The 27,735-nt window shown below is 48.1% G+C and overlaps 1 protein-coding gene across 13 annotated transcripts in view; it reads left to right on the top strand.

Moving 5' to 3' along the window:
* The window catches only part of AFDN (afadin, adherens junction formation factor), a 1,710,163-nt gene that overhangs the window by 1,252,085 nt on the left and 430,343 nt on the right, over positions 1-27,735 (top strand). For all 13 annotated transcript variants that reach the window (XM_069234921.1, XM_069234923.1, XM_069234919.1 and 10 more), the window contains 2 exons: positions 11,479-11,667; positions 14,276-15,349. In XM_069234921.1, the coding sequence (XP_069091022.1) occupies positions 11,479-11,667; positions 14,276-15,349 (1,263 nt within the window). The remainder of the gene's footprint in view (positions 1-11,478; positions 11,668-14,275; positions 15,350-27,735) is intronic.

The following is a 27,735-nucleotide window of genomic DNA, read 5'->3' as shown; positions in this document are numbered from 1 at the left end:
GAGCCAGCGGTCGGCCCAGTCTTCCACCACCCCGCTGCAGCCTCAAAACCATCCTTGTTCATTGCTACATTCCGGGCCAGTTGGAGGCAGGATTCGCCATCACCTGCCCCACTGGGAATCCATCAATACGGACAGGTGGGTTTTGCAAATAGACCGAAGGGGCTACTCCCTCCCCTCAAGACTGACCCTCCGGCCATGCCACCATCCTACAATCGGATGATGGAGGATCACTTGGCACTTTTCCACGAAGAAGTTATGGCACTCTTGGCCAAGGAAGCCATAGAGAGGGTCCCTGTTCCAGAAGTAGGTCGTGGTTGTTATTCCCGCTACTTTCTGGTGCCCAAAAAGGACAAGGGCCTCTGATTTAGACCTCCGGTTTCTCAATCTCTTCCTCAGAAAGTAGAAGTTCAAAATGCTCATTCAGGGTCAGGTCCTATCTGCCCTGGACCCTGGAGACTGTATGGTAGCTGTGGGAAAGTCACTCTTTTTGGCATGGTTACCTCCAATTTGTGCCTGTTTACTGTGTGCTTAGACTGTTTTCACTGGGATCCTGTTTACCAGGACCCCAGTGATTGTGCTCTCTCTTCTAAATTCGGTTGCCTTGGTACTCTTTACACCCCACAATTGGCATTCTGGCGCCCCCTGTAAGTTCCTAGTATATGGTAAATAGGTACCCAGGGCATTGGTACACCAGCGGTCTCCCATGGACCGCAGCATGTTTTATGCCACCTAAGGGAGCCCATATAAACTGTCTGCAGGCCTGCCATTTGCAGCCTGTTGAAAAGGTGCATGCATCCTTTCACTGCTGATCACTACACCAGGGCTCTGTAGGTCAACCCTATGGTAGGCCCTTCCAGCCCTAAGTGCAGGGTGCAAGTCCCTATGTGTGTGGTTGTCCCTATGTGTGGGCACCCCTACAAGAGGAGAGGTGCCCTTACAAACTCCAGTTCCAATTCCCTGGATTTGGACCAGACTCCTCTGTGGCCACCCCCTCCCAGGAGGTACACATGTGTCACTACCATCAGATCTGTTTGGGGAAGGGAGAGGGATCTGCCTCTGACCTAATCGTGTTTCAAAAGCCCCCGCTGCAAGTCTTGCACAGTTCTCACTGAGATCTGGGCCATGTCAGAGATTCCCCTGATGCTGTGCCCACTGGAACTTCAAGTCCCACGGCAGAGCCCACACATGCCATCTGACGTGTGACCAGCAAGATGCAGGAGTCCATGAGGGCCAGCAGCCTCAGTCATTCTCACTGAAACCCAAGACAGACTTAAACATCGGTATCATAGCCTGAATATATCCTGGACTCGCTTCTCGGGAGGATAGGCTTGAAATTGCACTGTGTTCAGAACAGCTCTGATAAAAGGGAGCGTCTGAGAGGGAGTTAAGTGTGACTTCAGCACATTTATAGTGAACCCCAGCGAATGCAGGAAGTTCGCCGTAGTCTGGGTGTGGGAGATGACAGCATGGGGCGAGCCTGCCTTCAACAGCCAGTCGTCGAGATAGGGAAGACTGAAATCCCTAGACTGCTCAGATGAGCTGGGACCACTCCCATCACTTTCATGGACACCGAGGGGTGCTGGTAAGGCCAGGAGGGAGCACGGTAATCTGAAAGTACTCATGCAGATCACAAGTAATTTCTTTAGCACAGGCAGGATGGGAGTGTGGAAGTAGGTGTCCTGCAAGTCCAAGGCTACTGTAGGAGGCTGCATGGTGTGTGGTGGATACCTATGGTGATGGCACGTTATACCAGGTCCAGGCAACTCCTGTTAGTGAGTGAGACAGTGTCTAGGAAGCCAGGGATCTCTAGTGGTAGCTGTGGTGAGCAGCCAAAACCGATTTAGGAGTAGTGTGAAGCACTTGCAAAACTACAGACGTCACACAGTAACTTATCACACATGAAAGGAACCACACAGGGTTGCAAATATAAAGGTACTTTTTTATAGTAACACAGAACTCAAATACTACAGGCAAAACCTGCTCTCTGGAGGTCAGTACACACAAAATATACACAGTTAAGTACAAAGGATTAGCATAAAAATACTAGAAATTTCAAGAATTAACAATGGCCCTATGGGGGGCCAAAACATATACTAAAACAGTATAACGTAAGAATGGGTCCTTCCACCAGAGAACATAGAATAGTTAGCCAAGAGCTGGGAGAGTATGGAACCCCAAGAGGTGAGTACCTAGAAGACCCCCTACGATCAGGAGAGCAGATGTGAGTTACCTGGTTGTCCCATAGACTAACATGTGGACTTGGAATTTGAACAATGCAAGAACAGGACCAGGCCAGTGGAACCCAATGGTGTTTTCCAGATGAGGAAGAGCTGTAAAAGAAGGGGACATACTCTAGTCCATGCAGGAGTGTCCAGGCAGGGCAGGAGGCAATGCCTGCCCTTCTGTGGGTAAAGGTCCAGGACAATGGTGGTGTGTAGGCCAGCTGTGTAGTCCAGGAGCTGCAGAGGATTCCCTGAAGTTGTCTAGGAGCTGTCGGTTGCCGGATTGCAGACGGGTCTGTGGTCAGGAGGACCACAAACAAGCACAAGCAAACGCAAATTGGAGCTTAAGAAGCTTTGCAGGACTGGAGAGGACCAGCAAGGTCCTGGGGACTCGTCAGTTGGAGGATAGTCCAGGCTGACCCTAAGACGACAGGAGAGCCAGCAGAAGCAGCAGGAGCCCTCACAAGCAACCCACTGGCAGCAGGCACAGTAAGTTGCAGTGAAGCCCAGGCAGCACACCTGAAGAGGAATCCCATGTCGCTGGAGCAGCAGAGAGGAGACTGTCCTTGAAGAGGTAGAGTGCTGGAAATCCTTTGTTCTGCAACCTCTGCCTGAGCTGGTCAAGCAGCAGTCTCCTAGAAGACTGGTAGGAACAATATTGGAGGGGGGTCCTCTAAGTAGCCCCCAGAGTGCATTGAATCATATAATCAATACTGCCATTAGTGTTGTGGTATGATTCCGACATGTTTGTCACCAACCATGCCCAGGTTCGGGGTTACCATTATGCAGCTGGACCACAGATATGACCTGTGGCCAGTACAAAGGTAAAATGGCTTCATCACACTTACCAAGTCCAGTGCATTGGAACTGGTGTTCATAGGGGCACATCTTCTCATGCAGGGGTGCCCTCACACACAGGAACCTGCATCCTGCCCTTTGGGCTGAAAGGACTAAACTTAGGGGTGACTTACAGTGAACTGTGGTAATAGGTTGCATGCACCTTTTCACGCAGGCTGCAATGGCAGGCCTGCGAACACATTTTGCATTGGCCCCAATTGGTGGCATAGTACATGCTGCATCCCATTGGGGGCCCCTGGTGTCCCAATGCCCTGGGTACCTAAGTACGGTGTACTAGGGACTTATAAGGGGGCACAAGTATGTTAATTGTGGAGTGCACAAAGATCGAAGGTAACCAAATTTGGAGGGAGGGAGCACAGTCACTGGGTTCCTGGTTAGCAGCATCCCAGTGAAAACAGTCTAAGCACACTGATAGCAGGCAAAATGTGGGGGTAACCATGCCACAAATAGGGTACTTTCCTACAGCTTCAAGGCCCAGACCACAGCAAAGGCCTTCATTCTCAAAGGCTGACGAGCGTTTTTCTCCGGGGGTTAGGTCAACCTTCTTATAAAAGCAACTGGTTGATTCTGGCCCTCACCATTCAGTTGAGAAAGTACTACCCCTATTCCTACTTCAGAAACATCTGTTTACTCCAAACAATTAATTGTACAATCAGGGCTTCTTAGTATGGGAGCATAGCACATGGCCTGTTTTGGCATCCTTTTGGATATTACGTCATTTAAGGGGACTACAATTGAGCCATATCCCTTAATGAACCTCCTATAGTACCCAGTCAGGCCTAGGGAGGCTCTGACTTAGGTCTGAGTAGTAGGGGCAACCCAATCCAAGATGTTTTCGAGATTGCCCTGGACTGGCTGGATTTGACCTCCAGCTACCAGATGACCCAAAAAAACCACTTTACCCTGCCCTATCTGGCATTTTGATGCCTTGGGAGTGAGACCTGCTTTTTGCAGAGCCTCAAATACATTTCCTAGGTGGACCAGGTGATCCTCCCAGGTGGATCTAAAGACAGCTAACTTGTCAATATAAGCTGCACTTTCCAGGCTTTGGAGAACTTTGTTCACCAACCTTTGAATTGTCGAATGGGCTTTCTTCAAACCAAAGGGCATCAGTGTGAATTGGTAATGCGCATTGGGTGTTGAGAAATGCTGTTTTGGATTTGGCATCCTCTGATAATTTGATATACCAGTATCCAGTAATCAAATTAAAGGTGCTAAGATACTTGTGAGTAGCCAGAGTATCTATAAGTTCATCTGCCATAGGGTTTGAATGAACATCAGATTTTTTGACTGTATGGAGGCCTCCGTAGCCAACACAGAACCGCATTTCTTTTTTGCCATTCTGAGAGTGGGGTTTCAGTACTAAGACTACAGGACTAGCCCAAAAGCTGTCTGAAGGTTCAGTAACTGCTAGGTCAAACATCATTTGCACTTCTGCTTTGATGCATTCCTTAACAAGATCAGGCTGCCTGTATATTTAGCTTTTGACAGGCAGGTTGTCACCTGTGTCAATGGTGTGTTGAGACCACGTGGTTTGACCAGGGGTCAGGGAGAACAGTTTAGAGAACTGACCCAGGAGTTTTCTGCAGTCATCTTTCTGTTGGTCATTGAGAGAATCGGCAAGAACAACTCCCTCTACTGATCCATCCGCTTAGTTGTGGGAGAAGAGTTCAGGGAGAGGGTCACTCTCTTCTTCCTGAAATTCATCAGTGGCCTTGAGTAGAGTCATATCAGCCCTGTCATAGTAAGGCTTTAGGTGATTCACATTAAGCACCCTGTGTGGCCTTCTGGGAGTGCCTAAGTCAACTAGGTAGGTGACCTCACATTTTCTCTCCACAGTAGTGTGGGTGCCACTCCATTTGGTGTGGAGTGCCCAGGAAACCAGAGGCTCCAGGACCCACAATTTCTGTCCTGGCTGGTAAACAGTCAGTATAGCCTTCTGGTCATGACACTGTTTCTCCAGCTCTTGGCTAGCCTGCAGATTTTTAGAGGCCCTCTTCATGTATTTAGCCATTCTGGATGTTAGGCCTAATACATAGTCTACATTGTCCTCTTTGGGGGGGATTGAGAGGTTGCTCCCAGCCTTCCTTCACAAGGACAAGGGACCCCTAACAGGATGTCCAAACAAAAGCTCAGTGGGGCTGTAGCCCACTCCGTTTTGATGAACTTCCCTGTAGGCGAAGAGGCGGCAAGGCAATAAAACATCCCATCTCCTTCTGAGTCCTTCGGAGAGTCCCATGATCATGCCTTTGAGGGTTTTGTTGAATCTCTGAACTAACCCATTTGTTTGTGGGTGATAAGAAGTGGTGAATTTGTACATTACACCACACTCCTCCCACATGACTTTAAGGTATGCAGACATGAAGTTTGCATCTCTGTCTGATATCACCTCTTTAGGAAAACCCACCCTGGAAAAGATTCCCAGGAGGGCCTTGGCACTGCAGGGGTCGTAGTGGTCCTAAGAGGAATCACTTCTGGGTACCTAGTGGCATGGCCCACCACCAGTAATATCCTGTTCTCAGAGGCTGTTGGAAGGACTAGGGGGCAACAATTGCCACCCTTGCCTTTTCAAAGGGTACCCCAACCACTGGTAGTGGAATTAAGGAAGCCTTTGGGGTAACACTTGTATTGCCACTGGCTTGACAGGTGACAAAGGAGCGACAAAACTCCTTGGTGTCATCAGACATATGGGGCCAGTGAAAGTGAGGGACACGTCTGTTCCAAGTTTGTCCCAAATGGCCTGCAAGGGGAATGTCATGGGCTAAAGTCAACAAGAACTCCCTAAACTTCTGAGGGATGACCAAATCTCCTGGTGGCACCAGGTTTGTGGTCCCTTGCCTCAGAATAAAGGAGGCTGTTGTCCCAGTAGACCCTAAGAGTCCCACTGACTTCCCCTGCTTCCTGAGCTGCAGCCTGTTGCCTCAGACTTTCCAAAGTAGGACAGAATTGCTGTACTAAACTATGTCCCTCCCTAGTAGGTTCTCCTGCACCGAAGAGCTCAGCTGTGTCAGCCTTAAGCTCCTCTAGTTAGGTTCCACCCAAGGAGTGAGTTCCTTTCCCTCATGAGTGGGATCCCCATTGGAAGTCTGAGCAGGGGGCAACTTTTTACCCTGCCTGCCTCTCTTTTTAAGATCTTCCTTGGCCATTGTTTCAGGCTCCAAGGATCCTTGCTCCCTTTGCTTTTTAGCCTGTGCCTTGGTTAAAGGACATATATTCCCAGGGATGCCCTGCCCTGCTGCATGGTCCTCCAACTCCACTTCAGCCCAAGCTGAAGTCTCAAAATCATTACCTAAGAGACCTTCTACAGGTAGTTCAGTAGATACGCCAACTTTCTTTGGGGTAGTAGACCTCCCCCTGGCCAAAAGTCAACAACTGGCATGGGGTGCACTGAGTGTTGTTATGAGTCACTTGGTACCTCTGACCAAGTATGTGTTAAGCTGACACCAGTTTCTCAGTCACCATTGTGACCCTGGTGTCTGTGTCCCTGAAGGCCTTAGCCTCAACACCATTTATTAAGGGATGCTGTCTGAACTTATCCATATTAAGGGGACAAGCAGCTAGGATGGCAAGGTCATTGCCAACCCTCAGAGACCAAAACTGACTCAGTGGTCTCCCTGACTAGCCCAAATCTCACTACAGTCCCAAAAATGAATCCAGCTACACTTTTAGACTGATTATTGCTTCCACTATTGTTCCTGCTGCTGGGGGCACAAGGGGTAGAAGTGGTAGTAGGCTTGGTGCTCTTTTTGGGACAGGTGCTGTCACCTGCCCTATGGCCTTTCTGTCTACAAATGTACTACCAAGGTTTCTTCTAGGAAGAGGACTTAGACCCACCACCAGAAGAGTTTTGTGGGCCGGATGAAGATGTATTTCTTTTAGGTTTGTCCCCACCCTTGTCCTCATTCTTGGCAGAATCCTTCTTCCTCTGCTCATCCTCTTTGGAAGCATTCCTACCCACCCTAGTGCGAACCCATTTGTCTGCCTTCTTTCCCAGTTCTTGGGGAGAGTTTAGATCTGAGTCCACCAAGTACTGATGCAGCTGATCAGAAATGCAATTAAGAATGTGCTTTCTCAAAATAAGGTTGTGCAAGCCCTGGTAATCAGTCCGCTGCCATGCAATCAGCCTTCTAGGGCCTTGACAGACCTGTCTACAAATTCTACACAATCCTGGGAGCTTTCCTTTTTAGTTTCCCTGAACTTGATTCGGTATTGTTCTGTGGTTAGCCCAAACCCATATAAGAGTGCATTCTTTAAGGCTTGATAGCCATCTGCATCTTCCTCCCTGACAGTGAGGAGTCACATGATTGCTGTCCACTGTCTTTGAGGGACCCTCTGTACTCTACAGGCCCTCTCCAAGGCAGTGAACCATTTGTGTATGTCATCTCCCACCTTGTAAGGTGGGGCTATTTTACTCAGGTTCCTAGAGTCAAAGGAGTCCTCCCTGACCTTGTTGTCCCTAAAATTGTAGCTGCAACCATGGGGACCTAGCCCCACATTCTGTCTTTCCCTTTCCACTGCCAGGGCCTCCCTTTCTAGAGCTAACTGTTGCTGCTGCAACCTCAGTTTGGCCTGGTTTAACTTCAGTCTGTGGAATTCCTTATCTAGGGACTCACCCCTGAGTTAGTGGTCTGTCTCATAGGAGGTCCTTAAGACATGTTTGTTGACAGATGAAGAGGTCTCCTGGAGACTCTTTGTACCAACCCCCTAGAGGTAAAAGTGGGCCTTCTTGGGTAACTCCACTTTTCACTACCAACTGTGCTCCTTACAGGGCTTTGGTTTTTCCCAGTTTCTTTCTGACCCTTCTCAGTGTAGCCTAAGTCTACCCTGTCGATGACTGGAGGTTCAGTCTCTTATTCCTCCTCCTGGCTGCCTGAGTTTTCCTGTCAGCCTGGAGTAATAATCCCAGAAGTAAGCTCTTGATTGTATTGCTCCCTGTCATCAGCTTCCTGGAAGCACACAACTCCTGAAAATTGCAGCTCTCATATTGAGTGTCTGGGGCCTGAGGTGTGTTTTCCACTAAAGACATTCTCTCTAGAGTATTATGGGTGCACCTACCTACTCCAAGTAACTAGACTACCTAAGAGTTTGGAGAAAGGGCTATGCCAGACCCCCAACTTACCCATACTAGGAGGCTAGTGGTCGTAATCACTAAGTGCAGTGTACCCTAACGGCCAATAGTGGGCTTTCCTGTGGAAAGTTACCAGTGATAGAGTGGAAAGGCAATTGCAAGTGTCTTATCCCACCGCTGCCACAAATGTAGGGAGGTGCCCTGGTGTGTGGTGGACATCTGTTGTGTGGGCACCTTGTACAAGGGCCAAACAACCCCTATTAGTGAATTAAGACAATGTCTAGGAAGCCAGGGCTCTGTAGAGGTAGCTGTGTACGAGCAGCCAAGACTTATCCAGGAGTGTAAAACACTTGTAATACCACAGCAGGCACACAGTAACTTATCAGACTTGAAAGGAACCCCCCAGTGTTACAAAGAATAATGATATGTTATTACAGTAGCACTGAACTAGATTACTTATAGGCAGTTCCCCAACACACACACACACACACACACACACATAGGAAACAACAAGCATTGACAAGAAACTATAGAAAATAGCTAGGGCCCTAGGGGAGAACCAGATTATATACTAAAATAGTGGCATGGGAAGTGAAGCCCCCCACCCAGGGATATAGAGTCGTTAGAGGGGAGCTGGGAGAACACGGGACCCCAAGAGGTGAGTACGTAGGTGACCCACAGGGCCCAGGAGAGCAGAGGTAAGTGCCTGGAATTCCCAAGGACTAACAAGGGGACTTAAAGAATGGAACTGGGAGAAGAGGACATGTAAAAGAAGGGAACAGAGTCCAGTCCATGGTGGAGTGTCCAGACTGTGCAGGAGCTACTACCCACTCTTCTGTGGATGGAAATCCATGTCGACGGGGAAGGAAGAAGATCAGTTGTGGGGCCCAGGAGCTGCAGAGAAGTCCTTGGAGCTGTGCAGATGATGTCCCATGTTGGTCGCCGGGTTGCGGCCAGTGAGTGGTCAGGAGGACCATCAACAAACCTTGGCAAATGCAAGTTGGAGCACAAAAAATATTACAAGGCTGAAGAGGACCAGCAAGGTCCAGAGGACTCGACCGTTGGAGGGAATTCTGGGCTGACCCTCAGCAGCTGGGAGAGCCAGCAGAAGCAGGTGCAGCCCTCATAGGCAAGCCACTGGCAGCGGGCTCAGTAAATTGCAGTGAGGTCCAATCAGCACACCTGGAGAGGAGTCCCACGTCACTGGAGCACCAGAGAGGAGACTGTCCTTGGAAGGATGAAGTGCTGGAGGATGTGGCTACTTTGAGCCTGAAGGCCCGTTGGAGCAGGAGTCAACAAGCCTTGGTTGCTGCAAGAGTCACTGTGCACAGGGGTACTGTCCTGCAAGGAGAGTCAAGAGCCCACCGTCTCCCAAAATGGGCAGAGGGCAGAGAGGACCAAGGGGACCACTTGGGACCACCACCTGTGATGCAAGATCCATGCAGTTCCAGAGAAGGGTACATCCACGCAGTTGGACGTCGTTGCTGTAGGTGCCTGCAGATGCAGGGGAGTGACTTCTTTACTCCAAGGGAGATTCCTTATTGCTTCCTGGTGCAACTGAACGCTTGCCGACCCCAGAGGGTGCACAGCCATGGAAATGTTGCAGTTGCTGGAAGGAGCTGGGGAAAAAATGTTGCGAGGCAAGGCCGCCTCAGGAGTTTGTCTTGAGGGTTCCTGAATTGTCCAGTAGCGGTTTCTGTGGCCAGGAGCAGAAGAGGTCATTACAGAGGAGGCCTGCTGGAGTCTTGCAAGCCGAATCTGGGGACCCACCCGCAAGGGGGTCCCTAAATAGCCCTAAGAGGGCGTTTGGTCACTTTGCACGGTGACCACCTATCGTAGTGGGTCACTGACGTCACCTGCCTGACCCGGCCACTCAGATGCTCCCAGGGGTCTCTCCACATCTTGTTTTCAAGATGGCAGAATCAAGTGGCCACCTGGAGGAGCTCTGGGCACCACCCCTGGGGTGGTGATGGACGGGGGAGTGGTCACTCCCCTTTCCTTTGTCCAGTTTCATGCCAGAGCAGAGACTGGGAACCCTGGACTGGTGCAAAGTGGTTTATGCAAGGAGGGCACCAAATGTGCCCTTCAAAACAAACCGGTGACCTGGGGAGGCTCTCCCTCACCAGCCTTGCAACACTTATTTCCAAGGGAGAGGGTGTTGCCACCCTCTCCCACTGGAAATCCTTTGTTCTGTCTTCCTCTGCCTGAGCTGGTCAAACACCAGGAGTGCAGAAACCTGTCTGATGGGCGGCAGCAGTGTGGGCTGCCCGTAAAACCCTGGAAGATTGGTAGGAGCAATACTAGACGATCCTCTAAAGGGCCCCCAGAGTGCATGGAATCATGCCACAAGTACTGGCATTAGTATTGGGATATGATTCCAATATGTTTGACACCAACATGCCCAGGTTTGGAGTTAACATTATGTAGCTGGACCACAGGTAGTGGCCAGTACATTGTTAAAAAAGGCTTCCCTGCGCTTAAAAAGTCCAGTGCATTGGAACAGGGGTTCATAGGGGCACCTCTACTGATACAAGGGTTCCATCACACACAGGAACCTGCACCCTGCACTTAGGGTTGGAAGGGCCTACCATAGGGATGACTTATAGTGACCTGGTGTAGTGACCTTTGGTGAAAGGGTGCATGCACCTTTTCACACAAGGTTCAATGCAGGCCTGCAGACACATTTTGCATGGGCCCTCATGGGTGGCATAATACATGCTGCAGCCCATTTGGGACCCCTGGTGTCCCAGTGCCCTAGGTACCTATGTACCTTATACTAGGGACTTATAAGGGAACACCAGTATGCCAATTGCGAGATGCACAAAGGTCCCTGGTAAACAAATTTGGAGGGAGAGAACACAATCACTGGGGTCCTGGTTAGCAGGATCCAAGTGAAAACAGTCTAAGCACACTGATAGCAGGCAAAAAGTGGGGTAATCATGCCAAAAAGAGGGTACTTTCCTATGATGTCTTATGTGAGCTTCATGTAGGGAATAAAGTTGTGGCATCATAAGGGCCAAAACAGGAAGCGCTTTGAAGGGACTATTCACATTATCATCAGTCAGTATGTTCTGATGACCAGAATCTAATCTCCAGTGTATTCACTCACTCTGCCATTTCGCCACGCCCTAGATAATGTTTTTTATTGTTCTCTTCTTTAATCTATTGAACAAGAACTCACTTTTATGTGCTTTTTAAAGAAAATTCTAGGCTGCCCTCAGTGTACATATAGCACATTTTAATTATACCAATTTTATTATTAATTAAAAAGTAGATATATTTTTCACTACCCCTTTTTGATTTGCTTTATAATCTTTCCCTTTTTCCTAGGAAGAACAACCGCCGTCAAGACCAGAGGCCTACCCTATTCCAACACAGACATATGCTCGTGAATATTTCACTTTTCCTGCTTTGAAGTCTCAGGACCGAGTGGTACCGTCTCAAACTCAGTGGCCAGTTTATGATGAAAAGCCACAGGTTCATGGGGAAATCAATCACTCTAGCAATATGTCAATTCAGGTTAGAAACCGATAAATCACAATTCACTGAGAAAATGCTTACATCACTTTTTGTGTCCACCACTTTACGTAATCTCTTATTTTCTCTTACTTTTCTATTTACCATTGTTTGATGAGAGCTGTTTATCTTACCGTGTATCGTCAGAGTTCCTCTTTGTTTTGGTGCGACCGTCAAAAGTAATTTGATTGGCTTCGGATTTAGTTTTGGTTGAGCCCACAGGCTGCTTTTTAAGCACATATTCGACAGAGAATATTTTTTCTCCAAGAACGCTCATTACAGATGTCAAAGGAAAAATGGCCTTTCACCTTTCTTGTAAATAAAGCAGTGCTGTAACCAGCCTTACAAAAAAGTTAAACCTCAATGTAGTACTTTTTCTGTCAGAGGAGGGAAAAGCTACAGTAGGCAGTCCCTAAGATGTTTCAGGGTTTGTGCTTTTCAAACTCTTTCTAGAGTATGATAATTTGTGGGCATAGGCAACAAGTTATTTTGGGCCCACAGGGTCGGGTATTAGCCATATTGCAGCAGAAGGAAGCCCACATTTACAGGTAAAACCTGTGAGCTAAAGGGGCAGGGATGTGAAAAGAGCAGGGCAGTGTATTAACCGAATGGCCATGGTGCAGGTTGGGCAGTGTGTGCAAGCACAAGGATCAGGAAGCTCAGGGGGCTTTGTATGAAAAGAAGGGGGAAGGTGCAAAAATGGCAGTGTGTGAGGTAAGTAGAGAGTGCTTATAAAGGGCGGCAGTGTATGAGCGGATGTTGCAGGGAACAGAGAAGGCAGTGCAGTGTGATCAGAATGGACAGGGAGTTGAGATGGTAGTGTGTTAGCAGAAAGAGAAGGAAGCAGGAAGGGTGTGAGCAAAGGGGGCAGGGAGCAAATACTGGAGGGTGCAGAGACAGCAATGTAGGCTCAGAAGAGGCTAGATGTAGAGAGTAAACAGCAGAAGGGACATGGAGCAGAACAGGCAGTGTACATGTGGAACAGTGTGAGCAAAAGGGGCTGAATGCAGATAAGTCTGCATGCATGTGGAGGGGAACAAGAGCAGGGTACAAAGTGAGCAAAACAGCAGGGTGGAGAGGGGGCAGTGTACAGATGGGGCAATGTTTGAGTAGAAGAGCGAGGAAAGTAAGGGGCAGTTTCTAAAAAGAAGGGGCAAAGAGCAGAGAGGGCATTGTGAGATCAGAGATGCAGGGTGCTTAGGGGGCAATGTGGGTGAAAACAGGTAAGGAGCAGAGAGTTAAATGTGTCATCAGAGAAGGGAGAGTGCAGAGGGGGGTCACTCAGTAACAATCCAGGGAGGGCAGGGAGCAAAGAGCTTATTATATTAGCAGATGTGACAGAGAGCAAAGAGGGCAACATGTGAGCAGAAGGTTCAGGGAGCTTAAAGGGTGCTGTACCGGGTGTAGGCAAGATGGAGTGGGGCACTGTTTGAGAGAAGATGCATGCATAGTACCAAATAGAACAAAGTGGTATAAGAAGGGCTAAAGTGTAATTTGTGAGAGCAGAAGTGGCAGGGATGGAGCAGCAAAGGCAGTATGTGAGACAGTACAGAGGAGGGCAGTGCATGAGGAGAAGTGCTAGGAGCAGAGGTGGAAGTGAGTGTGCAGAGGGGACAGTTGGTAGGAGGGAGCATAAGGGGCACAAGAACAGGGCTGTTAAAGAGCAGAGGTTGTAAACATTAGTTGAAACATGTAAAAAAGCTTTTTTGCTGGTTTTAAAATGGAACAAAGTGCATGCCATTCACAGACTGATATGCCTTCACTACACTATTCCTTCTGCTATTATTTTACATTTTTATTCAAATTTGGGTTATCTGACCTTGGCCCCACTAATAATTTTCTGAACCTGGTTCATGTGATTGCTGGCCATTTACTTTGGATACTATCAGTGGCAAAATCAGCCTTACGATTAATTACAACAGTACATATTGGCAGGCTGGACAGTGGGCTTTTTATATAGCTTGATGAGCAATTGCGTTTTGCACTGCTGCCTACTCCGACACCAATATAGGATCAAAATGCTACTATTTGAAGATATGTAAAACACTACAACCTCCTATTGTTCTCTCTGTGAATGCCTGCAAAAACAACCATAAGAGAAACAGAAAAGAGCGCCTTTACCTCTTTCTAGGTTTAATGTGATTTTTAGGACCTTGCCACCCTATCTCCTTGCAATAATACATTAGTTAAATAGATCTCAAGTGTGTTCAATGGGAGTTTCCTGGAGTTATGTTGCTAGACCCAAGAAATTGAAAATAAAGCAGTTCGTACCACCACATCTCTATTAACAGAATCCTAAATAAAATATTGATGGTTAGTGTGTCACATACTTCAGCTTTGTTCTTTTAGAGAGTGGAACAGTGTACTTGCCATTAGAGTAAATCGTCCCTTGAGGAGAATAATAAGAATATTGGGTATAATAACATTCCAGAGAGAATATTTATTTCACTGAGCAGTATGCATCTCATTATTAACTTATTATTGTAATAGTCTGTGCATCAAAAATGCATTCTCCTGTTTGTTATTCATTTACTTGCAAAATGATACTTTGAATACTACTTACCGTATGTTAATTTTGAACCTGTTTAATTGTAATTTATTTTTTCTTTAGAATGATACCTACTGTCAAGAAGATCTACAAGATAATCATATTTTCCAGCCAGAAAGAAATCGGTTGGAGCCTGTGTTGCGCAAGGATGTAGAGTACATTGATAGAAAGCAGGAACCAGATACGTGGACGAACCAAAGTTCATCTGTGGAGTCAAGCACGTCAAGTCAGGAGCACCTGAACCACTCCTCAAAGCCTGCCACCTCCACCTCCAACTCCACTGCAAACAGAACTGGTCCAGGCCGTTGGAAAACTCCTCTTCCCACAGAATCTGCACCAGTGTCAGTTTCCCAGCCTATCAGGACAGACCTCCCTCTCCCACCCCCACCCCCACCCCCACAACTGCACTATCCATCCGAATTCGAAGGAGCCTCGGTTGATATACCACTTCCACCACCACCACCTGCAAACATGCTGAGCTCTCAGACTAATTCCCAAGCTGCTGCTACAGAGCGCAGGAAGCGAGAGGAACATCAACGGTGGTACGAGAAAGAAAAAGCACGCTTGGAAGAAGAGCGGGAAAGGAAGAAGCGTGAGCAGGAGAGGAAACTAGGTCATATGCGTCCTCAGCCCCAAATGCCCCTTCAGCCGCTTATGCTACCCACTCAGCCTCCACCCACCACCCCTGCAGCTCAGCAGCTATTTAAGTCAGAAAAGCCTTCCACATTACAGCGCCCTCTGGAAACTGTCATTCGTGAGCTTCAACCTCAACAGCAGCCCCGCACCATTGAGCGGAGGGACCTTCAGTACATCACCATCAGCAAGGAAGAGCTGTCCTCCAGTGACAGCCTATCACCAGATCCCTGGAAGCGTGATGCAAAAGAGAAGTTGGAGAAGCAGCAGCAAATGCATATTGTTGACATGCTGAGCAAGGAAATCCATGACCTCCAGAGCAAGCTTGATCGTACGGCAGAGGAGAACGACCGTCTACGCAAACTCATGTTGGAGTGGCAGTTTCAGAAGCGACTTCAGGAATCCAAGCAAAAGGACGAGGATGACGATGATGATGATGAAGAGGATGACGACGTGGATACCATGCTGATAATGCAGAGGTTGGAAGCTGAAAGACGAGTTAAGGTAATTTTAATGATTATATTTTTTCGTACTTTTTTAATTGTTGTCAAAACGAACTTCTGTGTTTTTATTATGAAATGTCACCAGTTAATGAACATACGACCTCTTCAAGCTTAGTATGGATTGACGGACTGCAGTATTATCTTATCACTAATACAGTTTGTATTTTTATCTTGCTTTAGATGACCTTTTTCAGTTCAACAAACTGCCAGTTTACTGCGGTTAGGAACAATATAAGCCTACCCAGCCAGGGACATGGTACCTACATTGCCTATGTTTGCAGCTTTATGAGCATTATCTTGCTCAATTTTCCTTCTCCAGTTATAGAAACTAGCAGAGCACTGTCCAACAGAAAGTCAGACACCGCACTTCTTGTGCCATCATCCAGTGATAAACTTTGCCCTCTTTAGTGTCATTGCTGCTGTGGTATCTTAATAGCTCCACAGAAACATTTTAACTCTGGCCTTCTGCAAATAAAGGTGGAGTGCAAACCAAGTTCTTTTGAAGTAGGCCCTAATTTACATATTACTGTTGTCTTCATAACCAAAGGAATTTTCATTGGTTGTTATTGGCCTGGGACAGAAATTTAAACCAAGAACAGTACCCATGTATTAAAACCAAGGACATGCATTGCAGTTTACTTCATAAAATATACAGATAATGGAGATGTAAATCTCAAAACTCACTTGTTTAGTGTCTGTCTCTAACCTTGTTTTGCCTACTCTCCTATAACTCATCAAAAGTTGTTTTCAATTTTAAATTCCACTTAATCTGGATTAGTCGTTTGTTATACAGTGATTTTTCTCTACAATGATGTAAAATTAGTCATTATGGCAAGTTTTCCACTATCAGAATGTTTTTGTTATATTATGCTCTGTATTTAGTCGTCTGTAAATTACAGTTTTTGACACAGTTGTGGTGTATTGATACTGTTAAGTTTGGGAATAACTACTGACAAGACATCTCGATTTTGGGGAAAAGGAATATTTCTAAGGCTCTTTGAAAGGTATACTCTTCTATGTTTTATTTCAAGTGTAGTAGAAGGGGATTACAATACTTGGTGGTCCCCACTGAGAGGGTACAGCCACACATGCTCCTTAGATTTTGAGGTACAAAGAAGCTTCACAGTACAGGAATAAAGTTCTCTGGAAAGTTCATAATGTTGAACCCAGATTGAGGGAAAGGATGGGCTTTTATCCTGCAGTACTATGAACTTTGCACAAAGACTTAAAAGTGATTTTCTCCACATTTGCCAACCACTAAAGTTCCTGAAAATGAGGAGGATTGAGTTCCTTTCATCAGATGCCACAGGATTTAACTGTATCATACTGAAGCCTCTAACGTTTGCTGCAGTGTAAGTGAAGCCCTGGATAATAAATGTTTGTAAGAAAACCGAGACTGTGGGTGTCTGGCTTTATTGTTTTGCAAAAAAATAAATACCTTGTTGTAGGAAAGTGCGCTTGTTGGCATGGTTACCCCCCACTTTTTGCCTGATATTGATGCTAACTTTGAGAGCGTGCTGTAATCCTGATAACCAGGCCCCAGCACAATAAACCCACACTGATGCTAGTTTTGAATTTATTGAACAATGCACCCAGAGGGCATCTTACAGATGCCCCCTGTATTTTATCCAATCCTTTAGTGCAGGACTGACTGGTATGTGCCAGCCTGCCACTAAGCAACGAGTTTGTGTCCACATGTGTTGAGAGCCTTTGTGTTCTCGGTGGCCAGAAACAAAGTCTGCACCCCCCCTGCAGGAACTGTAACACCTGGCAGTGAACCTCCAAGGCTCAAGCCTATTGTTACAGTCCTCCAGGGCACTCCAGGTAGTGGGATGCCCGCCCTCCGGACAAAGCCCCACTTTTGGCAGCAAGTCCAGCGGGCAAATTAGGGAAAGCAGGGAGAAGTGACCACCTCAGCTAGGACCAGCACTAAGGCATCCAGAGATGAGATGACTATCCCCACCCCCCCTCCTTGCAAAATCCTCCATCTTAGTTTGGAGGACAGAAACCAATAGGGCTAGGTGTGTGCCGCCCCAAAGGGAGTTGGACACAGGAAGGGTTTAGCCATCTGACCCCTGTAACACCCCTAAATCCAGGATTTAGGGGCTCGTCTGAACCCAGGTCTTCAGATTCCTGATTACCTCACAAGAAGAAATAAGAAGGACCTTTTAAGCTGAAACCCCAGAAGAGAAGAAGGAAGATGAAAACTGACTTGGCCCCAGCCCTACTGGCATGTCTCCTGCTTTCAAAGAATCCTGCAATGAAAGGTGACGTGGGTCCAGCGACCTCTCCCTAGCTTCCAGAGGACTGCCTGCATCAAAGAGGACCAAGAACTCCAGCGGCCCTGTCCAAGAAGAAACAACACCCAAGGACTCCAGAGCCTCCTCGGATCCGCGAGTCCTGACCATTCTGCATCCGAAACCCATGGCCAGTGACCAAGTGGCCCAACTCACTGGGTAGGATCCCCTGGAGATTCCGAGCAATTGCCCACCCTGGGTTGACCTCTCCTGTCCCCCACGATGACGCCTGCAATGTCCAGAGGACTCCCCTAACTGTGACAGCACTGGACGAAGATACCCAATGCCAAAAAGTACACTACACCTGCAGCCCCGTGGCCTTGGGGAACCCGACCTTCAATGCAGAAACGTTACGCAGACAGCTCTCCTACTTGTCCAGTCGGTGTTTTTCCACAAGCGACACCCTGGACCCAGCCTACAGCATCTAAGTGACCCCAGGGGCCCCTCATAGAAAAGCATTGGGAGCCCGACACTGTGTTTTCACCCGGCGCCCCTGCGCCACTGAGGGAGTGTATTTGGTGCCTACGTTTGGGCCCCCAGTGCTCCTCTAAAGCCCCAGGTCTACCCTCCAAAGACTGGTGTACTTCCGCAAGTAGATTGGAATCCGAGTGCCCCCATGCTCTATAGGAGCCCATGTTAAATTTACCTCATCTTTAACCTCTGCACCAGGCCGGCCCGTGTTGCCGTTGGTGGGTGTTTGCGGTTAACTTGAACCCCAAGCTGTGGACTTCCTAACCCATGGAGACTGGAACTGCAAGTGTTGTACTTACCTGTAAAACGTACTATCTTCCCCACAGGAACTGTTCTGAAAATTACACTTTCAATTTTTAAAACAGATTGTTGCCATTTATTAATAAACTTACAAATTCCAATCAGTGTTATTAATACATATGTGAAATATTTATTTATGTACTTACCTACAACTTGAAACCTGTGGTTCTAGAAATAAATTAACAAAATATATTTTTGCTATATAAAAACAATTGGTCTGGAGTTAAGTCATAGAGTGTGTGATTCTTTTATTGTCTGTGTGTGTGTGTGTATAAAGTATATAAATGTCCTTCTCTCCTTGCAAGAAAGGGGTGGGCCCTCTCATGATATCGATCATCACGAACAAGGCTATTTTACAGCCGAAATACGTAGATGTTTTTGTCACAGTTTGCCTAAATACATTTATTGTGGACCGCCATGAAGGTGCTGACCCTTCCTTGAAAGGAGAGAAGGAAGTTTGAATTTTAAATGTTGACAGCGGTCTCTCCAATCGTCTGGCACCACCAGAGCTTAGGCTGCACCAACAACTGCCAAGGTTGTATATACAGTTCATCCACCTTCTGAAAATTTTTGAGGGGATCCATCAAGCTATTTCTTTGCTCAGAAAGTGTGCTTTTTGTGATTTGGTGTGAATCTGTTCAGTAGTTTTTGAGAAATTAAGGTTCGAAATTTATAGATATATTAGCTGTCCTGCAGGATCAGGAAAACAATAAAAAAGGGAAGTATGTGGGGTGGAGGTCTATTATGAAGACAAAGAATGTGTTACCCTTCTTAAGGGTAAGTTTATTTAACAGTTCATCACACACTCTGACAACCCAGTCAGTTATGTCAGGCAAGCAGCTGTCAACATTCTAAGGAACATTCTAAAAGGTAAGAGGGATAAGGGGTTCGTGGAAAAAGGAACTTACCAAGTTAACATAAATTATAACTACAGCATTTCGATAGGGAACTACAGTTGTAAGTAAAATTGTAAGAGGGGTAAGGGAGGTAGAGGTATAAACCAGAGTAATACTTTAAAGTACAGTTCGCCTATATCACATGAGAAAGCAAGATGGGAGCACATCAGTACAAATTGTTACTCAACCTGCAGCATGAACATGATACCATGTAGGGACCTTCCTGAAGGTCAGTAATAATCTGCTATTGCAGATCCCTGGATCATCATTTTTAGTAGTGGGTCAGGTTTTACAGTTGGTGTGTTTACATTTAAATGCCTGGTCTGCACACCATGTTTGACCATTGTCCAGAACAACAACAACATGTCCGCTATTTAAACTTGACGAGACACAGAGAAAGCACTTGAGTCTTCTCAGTGTCCCTTCAGAAGACTAATCTGTGCCCAATCCCCAGGACGAACCTTTTTTATACTCTTGTAAGAGTCATCTCTTGGCTTATATCTGGACTGGTTAACTTCAGTCTTTTCCATGATTTTCCCTCTAGCAACTTCAGTAATGATGCTACACTTTACCCAGATGGGGATGTTTTAGTATTAGCTTCTTTCACTTTCGGAGACAACAACAGAGAGATCACTGTGACGCTGTTTGGTGTGGTACGGTAAGCCCTTAAAAGTTCTTCTAGAGCTTTCTAAACCTCTTCTATAGACTCACGCTATTTGGACACACTCTTTGATCATGCAGTTTGCCCTCTCCACCAGTCCATTTGCTTTAGGCAGTATAAGGCAGTATCTGATAGATACTTCTAACTGCAGATTCCTTACCTTTGAATTTCCCCCAGGCGCCAGACTAGATTCAGAGATTTTTCTTCGAGCAGTACTCTTGCTTGTCATCAGGTGGTGTTGGTGGACTCTATAGGTGGCGTCGTGGTTGCGTGATGACGTCGGGAGTCATACATACACGCAGTGACATTAGTTCTTTTATTTCCACACCCTGGGCTGATCTGGAGAGAGCTACCCTGGTAATTGTTTGATTAATTTTGACACTTTTGTTGAGTTTTTAGTGATTGCACCGAGAATGTCCCCAAGACCGGTTTCAAGCCTTGCAAGGCCTGTCACTGTATGTCTGTGACGGATCCGCACCAGGTATGTTTGTGGTTCCTAGAGCGCGACCACAACCCAAAGTCGTGCTCCGAGTGCCGAGCCATGCACCCAAAGGCCTTGAGAGGGCGTTCCCTCAAGCTTATGGCGGCCCAGCGCTCAACTCCGCATCCCTCCTTGTCTCGATCAAGAGAAAAGTCTTGACACCGCTTGCAGGTTCACCACCACTCGTCGTGCTCCAAGTCATCAGTTCACTCGGGTAAGAAGTCGTTGAAGAAGACTAGTCATTCTTCAACTTCACCCCGTCGCTCGGCTGATGCGACTCGGGAGGAGTGTTGACACTCTAGGCCTCAGTCCTCGAAGCCTACTTCTGAGCCTGCTTCAACCCTCACCAACGTTTCAGGAGCTGGAGCGGTCCCTGCCCAATTAAAAGAATTCTATGAGACCATGCATCTCATATTTGGGCAGTCCAACCCCCCTCCTGTGCCTTTGGGGCCTGGGGATTCGGCTGGGGGCCCTTCGGGTTCCGTGTTGCTGGCTCCAGCCTCCAAGGGTCCCACCGGATCCGCTACCAGATCCATACCAACACTGATCATACTATTGAGACCTTCTCCAGCGCCACCTCGGTCATCGCTTCCAGCATTGGTTGTGTCTAGGATCGACGTCAACCTGATCCTAATACCTGACGACTCGGAATTGGAGCGACGTCGGCTGAATCCACCCTCATCTTCGATGGGGTCTACTCAGACCCTTTTCTACATGGGTATGAATTCGGGGAACGATTGGAGGGGTCCGTGTACCCTTATGAATAACAGGATGACCCCAACATTAACTGGGCACAGGAACTGGGCAAGGCCAATGGTTTAGATACTTCTCCAGACGCTGGCAGGCTTTCTCCTCCTACCGTGGCTACGGCAGAGGGAGCCACATATTCTGTGGTGGTCAGTAGGGTGGCTGAGGTCCTTGGCCTTTAACTGCCTACTGTTGAAGTCAGGTCTAATCTCCTGATGGAGGTGCTTCAACACAGGGCTTCCACACCTGAGCCTCTCCTTCCTTTCAATGAAGTCCTCACTGATGTTCTTCTGGATACTTGGGCCAGGCCCAGCACAAGGACTCCTGTGAATAGGACGATTGCTCACCGCCATTGGCCCGCCCAGAACGACCCTAAATTCCTGTCCGAACATGATAAGCCTTAGAGCCTTGTTATTCAGGCACCCTCGTCAACTGGCACAGTTCCTTCAGCACCTCCGGATAGGGAATCAGAGACTGGACCAACTTGGGAAGAAAATGTTTTCTTCCTCCAGTATGGCGTTCCATTCAGTGAACACCGCATGCCTTTTGGGCCGTTCTACTCAGTCCCTGTGAGATACAGTTGTGCACGTCTTGCTTCAGATATGCGAGGAGGCCAAGGCTATCCTCTCCGAAGCAGTTGCTGATGGGGGAGTTGCAGCAAAGTTCACTATTCGATGTGGGCTGGACACAACCAACACTTTGGGTAGATCGGTTGCGTCAACGGTGGCCTTGAGTCACCACGCCTGGTTGAGGACATCTGGTTTTTCAGGGGATGTCCAAGAGACCTTTATGGACATGCCCTCTGATGGCACCTGTCTCTTTGGAGACCAGGCAGACTCGGCGCTTGCGAGGTTCAAGGACTCCCGGACTATGGCTTGGTCCCTCGGCCTTTTGACTGCCCCTCTTCCCAAACAGACTGCCTTTTGCCCCTTTCATGGCCGCGGGAGGGGCTCCCTGTCGCGTCCCTATCCCATTCATTGTGCCACCCATGCTTTTCAGCCCCTGCATGGCCAGGGACGTGAAATCCCACGGGTTTGTGGGACAGGCAACCAGAGGTCTGCCCAGTCCACTCCCAACCCTGCTGCAGCCTCGAAGCCTTCCTAGTCCGTTCTCTCCCCCCACCCCCCAAGTCCGGGCCAGTTGGCGGCAGGATTCGCCATCCCCTGCCCCACTGGGAATCCATCACTACAGACAGGCGTGTTTTGCGGATCGTCCAAAGGGACTACTCCTTCCCCTTCGAGACTGCCCCTCCGGTCATGCATCCATCCTACGGCAGCTTACCCAAGGACCATCTGGCACTTCTCTGCTAAGAAGTAGCGGCTTTCTTGGCCAAGGGAGCCATAGAGAGGGCCCCTGAGCCAGAAGTAGGTAGTGGTTGTTATTCCCGCTACTTTCTGGTGCATGACAAGGGTTTAGGCCCTATCCTAGGCCTTTAGGCCCTCAATCTCTTCCTCAAAAAGGAGAAGTTCAGAATGCTCACCCTGGCTCAGGTCCTGTCTGCCTTGGACCCAGGAGACTAGATGGTAGCGTTGGACTTACAGGACGCTTATTTCCATATCCCTGTCTTGCTTGCCCACAGACGTTACCTACAATTCATGGTATGTCACGAGCACTTTCAATTTACTGTGCTTCCCTTCGGCCTTACCAGTGCCCCTCGGGTGTTCACAAAAGTGATGGCAGTGGTTGGCGCTCATCTGTGCAGGTTGGGGGTTTACAGGCTTCCCCTAGCTTGATGACTGGCTGTTGAAGGCGGACACACCCCAGAAAGTCATCTCCCACCTTCAGACTACAGTAAACCTCCTGCACACCGTGGGGTTCACTATAAGTGTTCGGAAGTCACACCTGACTCCCTCTCAGATGCTCCCTTTCATCAGAGCTGTTCTGGATACATTTCAGTTTCAGGCCTATCCTCCTGAAAAGCGAGTCCAGGATATTCAGGCTATGATTCAGATATTTCAGCCTCTATCCTGGCTTTTGGTGAGAATGACTCTGACACTTCCGGGCCTCATGTAATCCTGCTAGTGACACTTGCCAGATGGCATATGCGGGCTCTGAAGCAGGACTTGAAGTTCCAGTACGCGCATTATCAGGGAAATCTCTCAGACATGGTCCAGATCACAAGGGGACTGCAAAAGGTCTACAGAGGAGGCTTTCGTATCAGGATTGGGTCAATGGAAGATCCCTCTCCCTTCCCCAACCAGATCTGATAGTAGTGACTGACGCGTCACTCCTGGGATGGGGCGGCCACATGGGAAATGTGGAGATCAGAGATCTCTGGTCTCCAGCGGAGTGTGAACTCCATATCAATCTTTTGGAGCTCTGGGCAGTCAGGCTTGCATTAAAAGTATTCCTTTCCATCTCTCTACAGGAAAGTGATGCAGGTGTTCATGAACAACACTACCACCATGTGATACTGCAACAAACAGGGCAAAGTAGGGTCCTGGACCCTTTGTCAGGAGGCTCTGTGCCTCTGGACATGGCTGGCACATCAGGGCGTTAACCTGGTGGTTCAACAACTGGCAGGTTCTCTGAATGTCAGAGGAGACAAACTCAGCCGTCTATTTATAGCCAATCACGAATGGCGACTCCATCTGGAGGTGGCACAAGGTCTCTTTCAGCATTGGGGAGAGCCTTGGTTAGATCTGTTCGCCTCTGCAGATTACGCGCAATGTCAGCTGTTTCGTGCATTGGAGTTTCCAAGGCGGCACTTGCTCTGCAACGCTTTTTGTCTAGAGTGGAACTCCGGCCACCTTTACGCCTTTCCTCGTATACCTCGTCTGTCCAGAGTTCTGAAGAATATCCAGAATGACCGGGCCCAAGTAATCCTGGGCCCGGACAGTATGGTATCCAGAGCTACTGAGCATGGCCACAGATCCTCCTGTCAGACTGCCCCTTCGGGAGGATCTTCTGTCGCAGCAACAGAGGGCGATTTTCCATCCGAACTTGTCCAGTCTTCACCATCATGCCTGGAGATTGAGCGGCAGCAGTTGACTGCTTTTGACCTTTGACCCGAAGATTGTGATGTCATCTTGGCAGCCAGGTGTTCCTCCACCAAAATGGTATATGCCTGTTGTTGGCATGAATTTGTGGCATGGTGTACCAACAAGTCTGTTGATCCCCTCTCTGCTGCTCTCTCGGAGGTTCTCTTGTACTTCCTTTCTTTAGCCCAGCAGGGCTGTGGTTTGGGCACCCTCAAAGGTTACTTATCGGATGTCTCAGCTTTTCTTAGATTGCCTGATCAACCTTCCCTTTTTAAGTCTCCTACTGTTGGTAGATTTCTTAAGGGACTTACCCATTTTTTTCTTCCCCGCTCAGTTTATCATGCCTCGGTGGGACCTCAGTCTTGTCCTTACTTACTTGATATGTGCTCCTTTTGAGCCATTATACAATTGTCCCTTACTGCTCCTTAGTTTCAAAACAGTTTTTCTTGTTGCCATCACCTCTGCTTGTAAAGTGAGTGAGCTTCAGGCTCTTTCTTCAAAGCCACCATTTTAGTCTCTTCACCTTGTCAAAGTGGTGCTACGTACAAGGGTCTCCTTCCTTCCCTAAGTAGTTACACCTTTTCAGGTAGGCCAGTCCATCCCTTTGCCTACTTTTTTACACTACTCCACATCCTTTTCATGAAGAGAAGAGACTCCATTGCCTGGATCCAAAAAGAGCGCCTGGCGTTCTACCTCAGTTGTACTAAAGACTTCCAGGTGAACAATCAACTCTTTGTTGGATATGTGGGTGCGAAGAAAGGGAAGGCGGTGCAAAAGCATACCATCTCACGATGGGTACGACTTTGCATCAAAATGTGCTACGCTTTGGCAAAGAAGCAACCCCCTTTGGGCTTGCGCGTTCATTCCACCAGAGCAACTGTTACTACCATAGCGTTAGCATGCAGAGTTTCTGTCCTGGATATCTGGCAGGAAGCAGCACGGGTATCCCTGCACACGTTTACAAAGCATTACTGCCTGGACTGTCCGGTCTGCAGACAGTTACTTTCGTTCAGTCCTGCAGGACTTTCTAGTATGATCTTGGTTTGCAGCCCACCCCTGAGGATGGCATTGCTTGGGTATCTATTCTAAGGTAAGGAATCTGCAACTAGAAGTCTCTATCAGATGAACAAGTTACTTACCTTCGGTAATGATTTATCTGGTAGAGACATATTCTAGTTCTTTGAGGTGACTGATAGACATCTCTTTGACAAAGCTTTTCATGAGGTCCAGGGTGAATTGTACCCTGTTGTCCATGATGAGGACCTTGGGAATGCCTTCATTGTAAAATGCTACATGAAGGAACTCATTAAAAATGAGTGTGGTAACACTATGCACACATTTTATTCTAAGCAAACGAGAATGATAATCATTCATGCTTATTGTAGGAAACTGGCACTTGTTGCAGATAACCCTCCCCCACCCCCCCTAACCACACTTTTTGCCTGATATTGATGCTGACTTGACTGAGAGTGTGCTAACCAGGCCCAAGTACCAGTGTTCTTTCCCTAAAAATGTACCATTGTTTCCACAATTGGCACACAGATAAGCCCCTTGTAAAGGATACTGGTGTTACCAAGGGCCCTGTGACTAGGGAGAGTCCTTAAGGGCTGCAGCATGTGTTATGCCACCCTAAGGGACCCCTCACCAAACATATGCACACTGTCATTGCAGATTGTGTGTGTTGGTGTGGAGAAAAAGGCAAAGTCGACATAACATCCCTCTCAGGCTGCCATGCCCACAAAACACTGGCTGTGTCATAGGTAAGTCACCCCTCTGGCAGGCTTTACAGCCCTAAGACAGGGTGCACTATACCACAGGTGAGGGTATAGTTGCATGAGCAATATGCCTCTACAGTGTCTAAGTCAATTCTTGGACATTGTAAGTGCAGTGTGGCCATATTAAGTATATGGTCTGGGAGTCTGTCATTACGAACTCCACAGCTCCATAATGGCTTCACTGAATACTGGGAAGTTTGGTATCCAACATCTCTGCACAATAAACACTGATGCCAGTGTTGTATTTATTCTAAAAAGCACACAGAGGGCATCTTAGAGATACTAGCAGACAATGGGTTGAGGGCCTTTGTGCCGTCTGAGGCCAGAAACAAAGCCTGCTCTGGGTGGAGGTGCTTCACCTCTCTGCAGGAACTGTAACACCTGGAGGTGTGCCTCAAAGGCTCAGGCCTAGTGTTACAGTGCCCCAGGGCACTCCAGCTAGTGGAGATGCCCCACCCCACCCCAGACAAAGCCCCACTTTTGGCAGCAAGTTTGGTGGGAAACTGAAGAAAACCAAAGAGGAGTGACCACTTAAGCTAGGACCACCCCTAAGGTGTCCAGAGCTGAAGTGACCCGCTCCCTGCAGAATCCTCCATCTTAGTTTGGAGGACAGGGACCATTAGAGTTAGGTCTGCGTCCCCCTCCCCAAAAGGAATGGACACAAGAAGGGTGTAGCCACCCTCAGGGAGGGTACCCATTGGCTACTGCCTCTGACCCATGTAACTCTATTAATTCTTGTATTTAAGGGCTTCCCTGAACCTAGCTCACCAGAGTCCTGGCAACCTGACAAGAAGAAGGGCGACTGCTGAAACCCCCAGCAGAGAAGAAGGAAGATAATTGATTTGGCCCCAGCTCTACCGGCCTGTCTCCTGCTTCAAAGAACCTGCAAAAGAACAGCAATACATCCAGTGGGACCAGTGATCTATGCCAAGCTCCAGAGGATTGCCCTGCACCCAAAAGGACCAAGAACTCCCGTGGACAGCAGCCGGTCTAAGAATAAACCAAGGGCTCCCACCGCACTACGAATGAGTGAGTCCTAACCACTCTGCACCCGACGCTGACAGCCCGTGTCCAGGTAACCCAACCAGCTAGAGAGGATCCCCAGGTGGTTCCGAGCAAGTGCCCACCCTGGGTTAACCTCTCCACCCGTCCACGATGACTCCTGCAGAGGGAGTCCCAAGGACCCCACTGACCGCAAAGCTCCAGGCTAAGATATCGGTCGCCTAAAGACACACTGCACCGGCAGCCCCCAGGCCTTGGAGAACATGAACTCCGGTGCAGCAACATTCAGCAGGCGGCCCTCCTCCCTGTCCAGCCTGTGGTCTGCCTGAAACGACCCCCTGGACCTCGCCTCAGCCTCTGAGTGACCCCCCCGGGTCCTCTCATAGACCAGCATTGGGAGCCTCAAGTCCTATTTGCACCCTGCACCCATCAGCCCCTGTGGTGCTGAGGGTATGTTTGGTGCCCGCTTGTAGCTCCCCCAGTGCTCCTCTAATCCCCCTTGGTCTGCCCTCCGTGCCGTGGGTACGTACCTGCAGGCAGGCTTAATTCCAAGTACCCCTATCTCCATAGGAGCCCACGTTAAGTTTGCTCAACTTTGACTTCTGCAACTGGCCGGACCCGTGCTGCTGGTGGTGGGAGTTTGGGGTTAACTTGAACCCCAACCGGTGGACTTCCTAACACCCAGAGACTGAAACTGTAAGTCTATTACGTACTTGTAAATTGAACTAACTTTTCTACCCCCCAGGAAATGTTTTTGAAAAGTTTACTGTGTCCAT

Source organism: Pleurodeles waltl, chromosome 5, assembly GCF_031143425.1.
Source record: "Pleurodeles waltl isolate 20211129_DDA chromosome 5, aPleWal1.hap1.20221129, whole genome shotgun sequence".
NCBI lineage: Eukaryota > Metazoa > Chordata > Amphibia > Caudata > Salamandridae > Pleurodeles > Pleurodeles waltl.
Note: the sequence above shows the minus strand (reverse complement) of the source record. Positions and strands in the feature narration are given on the sequence as shown.